This window comes from Miscanthus floridulus, chromosome 18 (assembly GCF_019320115.1).
Source record: "Miscanthus floridulus cultivar M001 chromosome 18, ASM1932011v1, whole genome shotgun sequence".
In the NCBI taxonomy this organism is placed as follows: domain Eukaryota; kingdom Viridiplantae; phylum Streptophyta; class Magnoliopsida; order Poales; family Poaceae; genus Miscanthus; species Miscanthus floridulus.
In genome coordinates this window covers 127938714-127949826 of record NC_089597.1, presented here as the reverse complement: position 1 = coordinate 127949826, position 11113 = coordinate 127938714, and the positions used below count along the sequence as shown (strand labels likewise).

At 47.1% G+C, this 11113-nt stretch overlaps 3 protein-coding genes across 4 annotated transcripts; all 3 read right to left on the bottom strand.

The window, feature by feature from the left end:
* Positions 1 to 361: 361 nt before the first annotated feature.
* On the bottom strand, positions 362 to 2722 carry LOC136522630 (peptidyl-prolyl cis-trans isomerase CYP19-4-like). 2 transcript variants are annotated; one of them, XM_066516440.1, is made up of 7 exons: positions 2490 to 2722; positions 2221 to 2290; positions 1761 to 1808; positions 1653 to 1676; positions 1045 to 1227; positions 809 to 884; positions 362 to 686 (listed from the first exon to the last, which is right to left on the bottom strand). In XM_066516440.1, exons 1-7 carry the CDS (start codon positions 2610 to 2612, stop codon positions 548 to 550), a joined length of 663 nt encoding a protein of 220 aa, XP_066372537.1. In that variant the 5' UTR covers positions 2613 to 2722; the 3' UTR covers positions 362 to 547. The 2 variants fall into 2 exon arrangements, with proteins under 2 accessions (XP_066372537.1, XP_066372538.1); XM_066516441.1 differs by having other exon boundaries at positions 2505 to 2719.
* Positions 2723 to 3167: 445 nt separating this feature from the next.
* Positions 3168 to 4748, bottom strand: LOC136522631 (uncharacterized). The gene is made up of 6 exons (XM_066516442.1): positions 4605 to 4748; positions 4446 to 4527; positions 4197 to 4244; positions 3847 to 4056; positions 3679 to 3754; positions 3168 to 3492 (listed from the first exon to the last, which is right to left on the bottom strand). Exons 1-6 carry the CDS (start codon positions 4674 to 4676, stop codon positions 3345 to 3347), a joined length of 636 nt encoding a protein of 211 aa, XP_066372539.1. The 5' UTR covers positions 4677 to 4748; the 3' UTR covers positions 3168 to 3344.
* Positions 4749 to 8957: 4209 nt separating this feature from the next.
* On the bottom strand, positions 8958 to 10906 carry LOC136522632 (peptidyl-prolyl cis-trans isomerase CYP19-4-like). Its single transcript, XM_066516443.1, has 7 exons — positions 10668 to 10906; positions 10406 to 10490; positions 10213 to 10260; positions 10105 to 10128; positions 9660 to 9845; positions 9504 to 9579; positions 8958 to 9342 (listed from the first exon to the last, which is right to left on the bottom strand). Exons 1-7 carry the CDS (start codon positions 10749 to 10751, stop codon positions 9180 to 9182), a joined length of 666 nt encoding a protein of 221 aa, XP_066372540.1. The 5' UTR covers positions 10752 to 10906; the 3' UTR covers positions 8958 to 9179.
* Positions 10907 to 11113: the final 207 nt, after the last annotated feature.

Here is an 11113-nt window from a genome sequence, read left to right as displayed (position 1 = left end):
CAAACACGTCTACGCTTAAAGTCGAAGGTCTGGTCGCTGCAATGTTCAAGGTCTGATATCTTACGAACACCTTTGAAAAACTGTGTGATTAAAAATTGTGTGCTTTTTTAAAATGGCATTCGAGATGGAGTGTGTGGTGCACCCTCATACGTTCGAGGTTTGTTCATACAATACATACATCATTGTTAACACCAAAGATAGCAAAGTATTGCTCATGTACTATCAACACTTGCAGATGTATGCTCGTTCTTGATTCCATGGAGCCTCCACCAGACGCATTTCAACTAACCTTATTCAATTCAATATTTAATAGAACATTTTACTTCTAAGATGGCGTAGTAAATAAACAAGCACAAGACTATTCTAGCAGATGAAACTGAAAACGATGCAGAAGTGTGAGACCCATTAGTTCAACCTTTTAAAACTTTCCAACTAAGTACACAAGAAAGTCACTGTAGTAAACAGAACACTAATAACAGTTCTAGAACGACAAACGACCACTAGCAACTTCTTATTATGCTTCAAGATGGAACATCAGTTCAGCTCATCACATCGGCAGCTCGCCGCTATCTGCTATGACAACCTTGCTCTTTGGTTGCCCGCTCTGCCGGCCTTCAGCTTCGACCTTGTACACAACATCCATTCCAGACAACACCTTGCCAAACACAACATGCTTCCCGTCCAACCTAACACACAAAATAAAAGCAGGAGGTAATCAGCATAAATCTTCAACAGATTAAGAAAAACCTTCAGTCAAGATTGGAGGAAAATAAGGTCACTGTTACAAAGACCTGTGAATATTACTTACCAGCTTGTTGTCACAGTGGTGATGAAAAACTGAGATCCATTTGTATTTGACCCGGCATTGGCCATGGACAGAAGGCCTGACGCAAGAATTAGTCACCAACAACATGTTATGAGTTTAACAAACCTAGTAGTAAAAAATCCTAACAAGTAACAAACCACTCAAATAAATTATTTCTATGTAACAGATATGATCCCTTTTCAGGGCCACCTAAAAAATTCTAAGGCATAATTGATCACCTGGTCCAGTGTGCTTGATCTTGAAGTTCTCATCAGCAAACTTCAAGCCATAGATAGATTCACCACCCCTCCCATCCCCAAGAGTGAAGTCACCTCCTTGGAGCATGAAGCTGGGAATAATTCTGTGGAATGTACTTCCCTTGTAGTGGAGGGCTTTGCCACTCTTGCCAACTCCTTTCTCTCCTGTATAACAAGAAAGTTCAGAGCCACATGAAACCAAAACCAAACAAGTGACTTGAGCCTATTTAATAAGACATCACTTAGAAAGATATTTCACAGATGTAAAACTATTCACTATTCGGAATGGGACCTCTTCCATTATATGGCACATGGCAGGCTAAAATAACATTGTACTTATATATGATGAATGCAATAACACTATTGTAATTGATGATGTTCATTTTTACTTTTCCCACAAAATAAGATTAAGAATGTGCACATCTGTTAGTTTTTTTGTTTGGAGAAGCTGCCCATTTTTTATTGGATGTGACCAAACTATACTATGGTGCATCACAAAACAATTTCAATTAAGACTGCCAACTACCACGACTTTAATCGTTAGGAAACTATAACAAGGGTAATAATAACATTCTTAACATATAACATACCTGTGCAAAGAGCTCGGAAGTTCTCTGTAGGAAAACAAGAAGGTCCATTAGTTTTCTCTTATCCCATGTGAAAATAGTATCGAATTGTTAATAATAACTTGATAATACCTGCTGTCTTAGGAACAGTTTTCCCAAAAAGCCCCATGACAATCCGACCTATGACAGTTCAGAAGCAAGTAAGCACCGATGAGTCAATCAGTTAGTAAGTGGAGGAACGACATTCATACACAAACACCATGTTGACATTTCTCCTTCATACAAATAACTTATAAGACCAAAGAAAACAAAGCATAGGCATATGCCCAATATAAAATCGGATAAACCTAGCAGCAGCAATCACTCCACATGGCATGCTGTATGCAACAGAAACAAATGACTTTATACTGTAAGGCTTTAAGCACTGGTGGTTGAGCAGAGACACCAATCTAATGTGAGTAGAGTGCAACATAAACTAGTGGAATCAAATAGGTAGACATCTGAAGTCGTCCTATTGCTCCACTTTGGTACGACGTAGCGTGCTGATCTGGGTATCTGACATTGCAGAAAGTGAGAGGGTGCCGCCACAAACCTGCGGGCTTGCCGTCGATCTCGATGTCGAAGTAGACCTTGTGGGTAACCTCCGTCAGGTCCTTCTTAGCCTAACAAATCAGCAGCCAAACACAACGGTTAGCTGCTTGGATCCCGATCCAACAGATTCAGTCATTCAGAAACTAGCGCAAGCGTCAGTAATAGTCATATCGACGAGCAATCCTGCGCAGTCTCTAATCAGATCGGGAAAAAAAACACAGGGAGAGAGGTTGGAGGAGCAAATCATGGGCTTGTGGGCAAGGGACGGACGAGGTTGACGAGCACCTGGGCGAGCGTCAGGGCGGCGGCGGCGAGCGCGAGCCACAGGCACACCGTGGCGGGTCGCCAGGCGGCCCGCGCCGCCGCGCTCCTCCTCCACCCGCTCGGCGCCATCTCCGATCCGCACGCTCCTCCGCCGCCGCCGATGAGGTCGAGAGAATTCTGCTAGATCTGATCGTTTTGCCGCACTTCTGCAGTCTTCCCCTCGTCCACGAGAGAAACCACCAAATGAGAGCAGCAGAGGAAGCCCCTTGCTGGCTGACATGTGGGGCAGGCACGATCCCTGGGTCCTACATGTCAGTGTGACGGCTCTGTTTGCTCCGCCCCGAACGGCAGAGGCAGAGGCAGAGGCAGAGGCAGTGGGCACTCACTTGAGTGGTTATGCTTGTGAAATTTATATACGATTTCTATAAAAATCATGTATTTAAAACGGCTCTCGGTGCATGTACATGTTAACATAATCTATACAAGCAAAGCAAGTGGCCTTTGCTAGTCTTCATCATATAAAATTTTCAGTGAAATTAGATAAGCAAAGTTGTTCTGGTTTTCCTAGATTCATAAGCTTTACTAAAGCTAAGCCAAAACGACTTACAATTTAGAAAATGAGAGAGTAGTATATAAGAACTCCAACCAAACAAATGGAGTGCCACTGTGACAACAACATTTTTTTTTTTTTGCATGTGTTTCGTTAAGAGAGAAGTGAGAGTTGCGATACAATGGCGTCTAGCCTCCGCACCGTAACAACAACATGGGACGGCACACTGAAAAACACAACCATATTTGGTTTCTTAACAAGATGGATGGATCATGAGTTCATCATCAGATCAGAGATCATGATGGGCAGCATCAGGTGAGCTGCCCGCTGTTGACTATGGCGACCTTGGCCTTGGGCACGCCGGTCGCTTGGCCTTCAGCTTCGATCTTGCGGACGACGTCCATCCCTTCCACCACCTTGCCAAACACAACATGTTTCCCGTCCAGCTTCTTCGGCAACCTTCAATTTGCACGCACAAAATTAACCAAGTAGCAGGTAGTAGGCACCATATATCAGCGACAATAAACAATCTCAAAAGTCAAACCGAAATGCATGTAAACTCATCACAGCTGTGCTCAAGAACATTCAAGGGATTGATTTTTTTTTGAGAAAGAGATCTGTAGGGGGTAAGGGATTGATTATTACTTGTTTTCTTCTACAGTGGTGATGAAGAACTGGGAGCCGTTGGAGTCTGGCCCGTAGTTGGCCATGGACAGCGTGCCTGCAGACCGATCAGATCCCACACAGTTCAGTTCTTGTTCATCAGAGGTTTCAGGTTTCAGCTCAGCGTTTTGGTAGTCAGTATGTAAGTACCGGCTTCAGTGTGGTTGAGCTTGAAGTTCTCGTCAGGGAAGATCGTGCTGCCATAGATGGATTCAGTCCCCGTCCCGTTGCCGTTTGTGAAATCGCCTCCTTGGATCATGAATCCTGGGATGATCCTGTGGAATGTCGATCCCTTGTACCACAGAGGCTTGCCGGACTTGGCCATTCCTTTCTCCCCTGTGCAAAGTGCTCGGAAATTCTCTGTAAGAAAACGGAAAGGTACACATGGACAGTAGTTAGCGTTCCTACCAACAACTCACAAGAAAAACAGTAACACAACATTTGTTCACCTGTGAACTAGTATTATTAGCAAATTGAGATGATATATATGCATATAGTACCTGCTGTTTTAGGAACAGTGTCCCCAAACAGTCCTAGCACGATCCGGCCTGTGTGCATGTGAAATTAAGTTGTGATTAGGAGCGGCATCGAGCATCAGTAATTCAGTATGACCATGCAACATGCAGGGAGAGGGAGAGCAATATATCATCTCAAGATAATCAAGCCGGCAAATCTCAGCCCCGAAAATTCTGAATTTCTGATAGCATGTTCAGGTGCATGAAATGGTAACCATGCATGCACGGACAAACCTGCAGGCTTGCCGTCGATCTGGATATCGAAGAAGGTCTTGGCCGTAACCTTCTCCAGGTCCGCCGCTGATCCTCCCTGCGCCTGAACAGCGACAATGGCATGGCATGCATCAGAGGAGCTGCTAGCCGGAGACTTTCAGCGAATGATCGATCGAGCACCTGGGCCAGCGCCAGGGTGGCCGCGGCGAGAGCGAGCCACAGGCACGTCGCCGCCGAGCTGCGCGGAGCCATCGCGGCCGGGTCTCCTGGGCGCCTCTGATTCGTTCCTCCTCGTCGCCGGCTAACCTGCGGCTCTCTCTTCTAGCTCCCTGCAGCTAGCGTCGCGTTCTCGATCCTTTCCTTCCTTATAAGGAAGAGGGATGGCGCTGGCTGACAAGTGGGCCAGGCAGAAATAGTGATGGCCCTACCAATTATAGATGTCACGTTGGATTCATGCAACTGCCTGTGTGTTGCATTCTGTCGGCTACAAATAGACGCTGCCACGGCTTGCCGGTAATAGAAGCAAGAGCATCAACAACTGCAAAATTCGCTGGCACATAGTAGGCAGCCGCAGTGACAGGGAAATATTTGAATGGTTATACAACGAGTAAAATTCACCATCACTCCCTAAACTTAAACTAGTCGTGTTATCCTGGTCCCCAAACTTCCAAAGTGATTTGTGTAAATCTCTAAACTTGGTCAACGATGTCGTCACAGTCATAAACTTCCAATGTGATCACCGTCGGTCTCTAAACTTGGCCAATGATGTCATTCTAGACCCTAAACTTAGTTTTCAGTCTCATTTGGTCGAAACGGGGCCTAATGCACTCTATATGCTGACGGTGCGACCCAACACGTGGGGTCTGCCTCTCCTCTGTATTCCTTATCTTTGACAAGTGGACCCCGTGAACCGTGATGACACTGCCTGCCAAGTTTAGGGATCAATGGTGAATTTTAAACCTCTAAAAAGTTAAAATATAGATATATTCCACATGCATATCGGGTCTACGTCAAACGTCAACTTACTATGTTAGCATATAGAGTGGGTTATTAGGCTCCTTTTGAACCCATATGAGACTCAAAACCAAGTTCAGAAACCAGAATGACACCATCGGTCAAGCTTAGGAACCGGCGGTGATCACATTGGAAGTTCATGGAGTGGGATGACAAGTTTAGAGATCCACAGATATCATTTTGTGAAAGTGCAATCAAGCTCTAATTGTGGGTTTTGGTGATAATGACCGCGCAATTAGAGGACTAATGAGATTTATCGAGATGACAAGCATGGAATTTACAATCGAGTATATTATACAAAATAGAGGAGCCCCTGATTACAAATAGTGACGACATCAAACTCAAAGGAGGTTTAAATTCTTTTATATTTCGAATTTGAGTATAGGAATACCGTACTATAAAGGGGGACATAATAAACTTGCTAAAGTGTGCAACCAAGTGCTCAATCTTATACACATACTTCCTCCGTTACTCAGCCAAGACAGCCTAACTTTCACTGTTTTCACCCTTGCTGTCTTGCCTGGTGTGGCAGTGCCGCACCTGAAGAGAGGCACTGCTGCAGTGCGGCACTACCGCAGTTGAGCCATGGCACTGCCGCGACTTAACTGACCGTTGGGGTTTGGGGTATTTATACTTCTCACACACCCCTCTAATGGCTCTTCTTCCACCTCTGCCCAGCCCCAGCTACTCAGTTCTTGTTCTCTTTTTTCTCTATTGGTGACCTTGAGCTCCCAAACATTCTTTTGTGATTTCCCTATCAATCCTTAAGAGAAAAGGCTCCAAAACTCGATTAGAGAGCAGATTCATTTATTCCGAAAGCCTAAGAGCACTTGGTTCGCGTTTTAGCCGATGGATTGTGTTTGGTACTCTTGGAGCTTGCTCCTAGCCGGCTAGAGCGACGCCCGTGGCGCTTGCCAATTTGTATGGCAGCCCCAAGAAGTTTGTAACCATATCTTAAAGCTAGTAAACTCACCCCTCATCTCAAGAGTTAACTCTCTTGACTTGAGATCGAGGAAGGGTTACAAAGCCCTAAGCCTTAGTGGCTAACCTCTACAACGTGGACTTAGGTAAGGCTTGGTGGCGAGCTAAACTACGGGATAAATGCTTGTGTCACCTTGTGCTTGATTTACTTTCATTGCATTTTATATTGTTGTTGAGGTGATTTCTAGGGTTTGAGGTCAATCTACTTGCATACACTTGTACTACCACTTTGTGATGTTAATCTGTGATCTACTACCCTATAGTAAGCTCAGTAATTTCTCCGATCTAAGTTTCCATCCATAGATTTTGAACTATATCATGAAATTGTCTGCAGGTGCGGTAGTGCCGCTGTTCTGGCCCGGCAGTACCACGGGCTCAGAGCAGCAGTGTCGTGGGTTGAATTTGACATTTGGTTAAGTTTTGTTTTAACAGGCCTATTTACCCTCTAACCAGAGATCTTATACTTTGAAAGTTCAGGGACCGAGATGACACCGTCGGTCAAGTTAAAGACCTATGGTGAAATTGAAGAAAATTCATCCGAGTTGAGGTGAAAAATAATTAGTGATGTTCCACCAACATGAGCGGTTGAGCGCCTACGCGCCTGTGCCCTCACTTTTGTTAGCCTCATATTTGATACCATTGTTTTTCCGACAAATTTATTTAAGGGTAGTCTATTTATATAATTTTCCAATGGTAGCACGTAATAATCTACTACAACCACAAGATTTCATAACCAATAATAAACCACATTTCATGTTTGCATAAACCTCAACCCTATGTCATCCATGCCATCTCATTTACAACAGTTTGACGATAAGCTTTCCAATAGATCCACAGGTGATAGTAAAACCATCAAGCAGTGACGGGTGGTGGCACTCTCCCTCTCCCTCTCCCTCTCGTGGAAATTCCTGCAGCATGCATGCAGGATGGCTCTTGGCTACCATGTTGTATATATAGGATGATAAGTTGGTTGTTTCTCTTTTATTTTTTGTTGTTGTTTCCAATAGATCCATAGCTATGGAGAACTCCTCGCCCTCTCCCTCTTGTTGAAGTTCCAACAGCACTGGCCTCCCAACACGCACCCCTCGGCAGCCCACCGACCTCGGACGGGACCGCACAGGGAGGCATGGGGGTGCCGACGGCAACCGTCGACGTTGGAGACGATGTCGGCGGCGCAGGGGCGAGCCAGCGACGGACATCCGCATGGGTGCGCCTGCCGACACCAACGACGCCTCTCCTTTGACTGCCACACGCCGCTTCCTCGAGCTAGATCCGCTGGCGGAGACATTGTGCGTGGGCGCAGGCCCTCTCACTTGGCTCGTCTCGGTCGACCCGATGCTGGACGAGCTTGCCGCCTCGCTCGTCATGAGCCGGCCAGCGGTCACTCCAGTGACGGGGTGCCAGCATGCTGTGGCATCCGTCCCACAGGAGGTTCAAGCTTCGTTGGTGGACACCAGTTCTCCGGTGAAGGCTACTCAGTACGCGACAGACCCGCCTCCATCGTCGCCTGTGCAGGACACACCTTCACTGATGGGACAACCTGTTGTCGCGGGTGCTGTGGCACCTGGGGAGGATGGTGAGGCCTAGCCACCTAGGTTTGAGCCAGCCAATCACACGGCGGGTTCTACGCCGACGCAGGATGGCCACTCGGTCGCCCAAGCCACACCTAACCCTTCTACGCCGACGAAGGACGGAGCCACGCCTGACCCCAGTGATGCGACGCCCATGCCGCGTGAGGCCGCTCGGCGTCTTGCACGGTTTACCGAGGAGGTGCAGCTCAAGCGAGGGTAGCCCTTAATCGCCACTCCACCGCGGCAGAAGGCAGCAACCAGAAGGCCTCTGCCCATCAGGAGCAGACGGATTGCTGCGCAGCCGCTGGCGCACATACCGACTTTCAAGCGGGGCGCGGTACTCCTCATGTAGAGGATGGGCATTGTGCCGCCGGCAGCTCCAGTGTCGTCTGCGTCCAAGGGAGCATACGACACCATATTCGCAGGGAACTTGACGCCGAGCCACGTGGCAACCCTGGACGAGATGTTCCCAGCGACCAACAACAGGACGGGTAGAAGAGCGCTCTTCTCGGATGGCGGAGGAGGATCGCGCAACCAGCAGCGGGGCCGCCCAGCTCCGTAGGTTGCAGCGGTGCTTTTAGTTCGATTGTTTACCATTTATGTAATATCGAAGTTTGTAACAGCCTGCTAGGTAGGTCCAGTAATAGCTGTAAGACCACCTAGCGCGCTTATCAGAAGCGTGTCGTTTGTACGGTCAAACTCTTGCACTTAATTACAATGATACGCAAATCTTTTGCGTATTCGAGAAAAAAAAAAAGAAATTCCTGCAGCATGCATGCAGGATGGCTCTTGGCTACCATGTTGTATAGGATGAATGGATGATAAGTTGGTTGTTTCTCTTTTAGTTTTTTGGTGACGGTTGTGGTGTTGGTTCATAATCATGTGGATAATGTTTGTTTAGTTTCATGTCAACTCCGCTGTTAGAACATAGTATAAACCAGCAGTTTAACCTGCATCTTCTCTTGAACAAGGGAGTTGTCAACGTATAAATTAAATAAAGAAGAGATCACTACGCTTTTGTTTGTTCACCATTCTAATTCCCCAATAATAAGCACATATATGAACTAGACATTGTAGTCATCAACATAAAATGGCTCCAACCAAATCAAACAAGACCACGGTGGTCACAATTCCACGCTGAAAAACAACTCGTTTGCGGGCAGCTCTTAGTTTCCATCGAAATGGATGGTTACAGCTCATCAGATCCGGGCAGCTCTCCGCTGTCAGCTATGAGGACTTTGGCCTTGGGCACACCACTCGGCTGGCCTTGAGCTTCAATCTTCTTGACCACATCCATTCCACTCACCACCTTGCCGAACACAACATGTACCCCATCCAATTTCTTCGGTAACCTTTGCACGAAGAAGTAAAGCACGATCAGTGACAAGCATTAATTCTCAAGAGAGAGCAAAGAAAATCTTTCTTTTGTAGAAGTTAAAATGGTGCTGCGGCGATTACAAAATAAAGACTAGTGATGATGCTCAAGAACCATTGAAGAAGAAGGGAAGATTACCGGCTTCCTTCTACAGTGGTGATGGCAAACTGGCCTGCGTTTGTATCTTTCCCGTAATTGGCCATGGATACGGTACCTGCAATGCAGTTGATCAGACATGAGGACTGACGACCAGTGTTTCAAGAAGGTTAATTTCACGTTAGCACAGTTAGCCACCAGCTTCGGCGTGGTTGAGCTTGAAGTTCTCGTCAGGCCAGACGTCTTTGCCATAGATGGAATCAACGCCCGTTCCGTTGTGGTTTACGAAATCGCCTCCTTGAATCATGAAGCCTGGGATGATCCTGTGGAATGTGGATCCCTTGTACCACAGAGGTTCGCCATAAGCACCAATTCCTTTCTCCCCTGTGTAACATGGAAGTTGAGGGTGCTTTACAATACATGACAGGAATCAGAGAGAGCGGTGTACTGCCAAACCGTTATTATGGAGGGATCTCTCTCTCCAGTAAGAAATTTCGTAAAAGAAATGACTGGAACCTAATGTTTACCATTCCCATTTTGACATCATAAGTAGCCTGCCATTTCTAGACTGGGTAGGAATATGTTTCAGTACTGCATGGTAAGTAAGGGGTTGGGACATGATAGTGGTAGTTAGGAATCATACCTGTGCTAAGTGCTCTGAAGTTCTCTGAAAAGAAAAATACACAAATACAGTTAACATTTGAGACCCAACATTTGTTCACACGAAAAACAATACCACATTTGCATATACCTGCTGTCTTGGGAACAGTCTTCCCAAAGAGTCCAATGACAATCCGGCCTATGAAAATCCATGATCACTCCAATGTTAGTCAGGTTGGAGCATCAACAGATTCAGGAATCAATCCGCACGGCTAATGATACAACTAGGGCTGTCAAAACTCAGCCTCAGAAGGGCCGCCACGTATTTGCATGCACAAACAAACCTTCGGGCTTGCCATCGATCTGGATGTCGAAGAAGACCTTGCTGGTGATCTTGGTGAGGTCCGCGTCTGCCTCTGCTGCATGTGCCTGTGAACAGCCAATGCATAAACGATGAGCAATGCCAGTGACGGTGGTGGTGGCAACAGCAATAGGATGCACAGCATAGACGAAGGGATCTCAGGACAACAATGCCACTATGCCAGTGATGAGCAGTGGCAAATGGGAGGCATATGCAAACAGATAGAGATGGAGATGGAGGCGCACCTGGGGCAGCGTTAGGGTGGCCACGCCGAGCGCGAGCCACAGGCACAGCGGGACAGCCCTCACCGCCGTGCTCCTCGTCGCCATTGCAGCTTGCCTCTTGCCCCCGGTTCCTCCTCGTCGGTCACTGGGTGCCGATGAGCCTGAGCTTTTCTTGGTCCAAATTCTGCAGCGTCCACGGTCCTTACAAGGAGGGCTGGCTGGTGAGCCACTGTCAAAACTGAGGGTTTGTGAGAGCTGATCGTCCTGGACCGCACTGTCAAAACTGAGGGTCTGTGAGAGCTGATCGTCGTGGACCGCACGTTGGGCTCCAGCAACTGCCTGTTAGCTACAAATAGACAATGGCTAAAACGTTTGTTAGTAATCACAGCAAGGATGAGCAGGTCATGCGGTTAAGATCGGTGGCTGGGGGGGGGGGGGGGGGGGGGTTGCCACGAGAAGTGCAACAG

Excerpts from the sequence above, each read along its gene's own strand:
- LOC136522632 (XM_066516443.1), bottom strand. The coding sequence starts at position 10,751 with ATGGCGACGAGGAGCACGGCGGTGAGGGCTGTCCCGCTGTGCCTGTGG. Across the intron at positions 10,491-10,667 it reads CCACCCTAACGCTGCCCCAG|GCACATGCAGCAGAGGCAGA; the intron begins GTGCGCCTCCAT and ends GGCTGTTCACAG. Across the intron at positions 10,129-10,212 it reads GACTGTTCCCAAGACAGCAG|AGAACTTCAGAGCACTTAGC; the intron begins GTATATGCAAAT and ends TTTTCTTTTCAG.
- LOC136522630 (XM_066516440.1), bottom strand. The coding sequence starts at position 2,612 with ATGGCGCCGAGCGGGTGGAGGAGGAGCGCGGCGGCGCGGGCCGCCTGG. Across the intron at positions 2,291-2,489 it reads CCCAGGTGCTCGTCAACCTC|GCTAAGAAGGACCTGACGGA; the intron begins GTCCGTCCCTTG and ends CTGATTTGTTAG. Across the intron at positions 885-1,044 it reads GATCAAGCACACTGGACCAG|GCCTTCTGTCCATGGCCAAT; the intron begins GTGATCAATTAT and ends TTCTTGCGTCAG.
- LOC136522631 (XM_066516442.1), bottom strand. The coding sequence starts at position 4,676 with ATGGCTCCGCGCAGCTCGGCGGCGACGTGCCTGTGGCTCGCTCTCGCC. Across the intron at positions 4,245-4,445 it reads GATCGACGGCAAGCCTGCAG|GCCGGATCGTGCTAGGACTG; the intron begins GTTTGTCCGTGC and ends ACATGCACACAG. Across the intron at positions 3,755-3,846 it reads GCTCAACCACACTGAAGCCG|GCACGCTGTCCATGGCCAAC; the intron begins GTACTTACATAC and ends ATCGGTCTGCAG.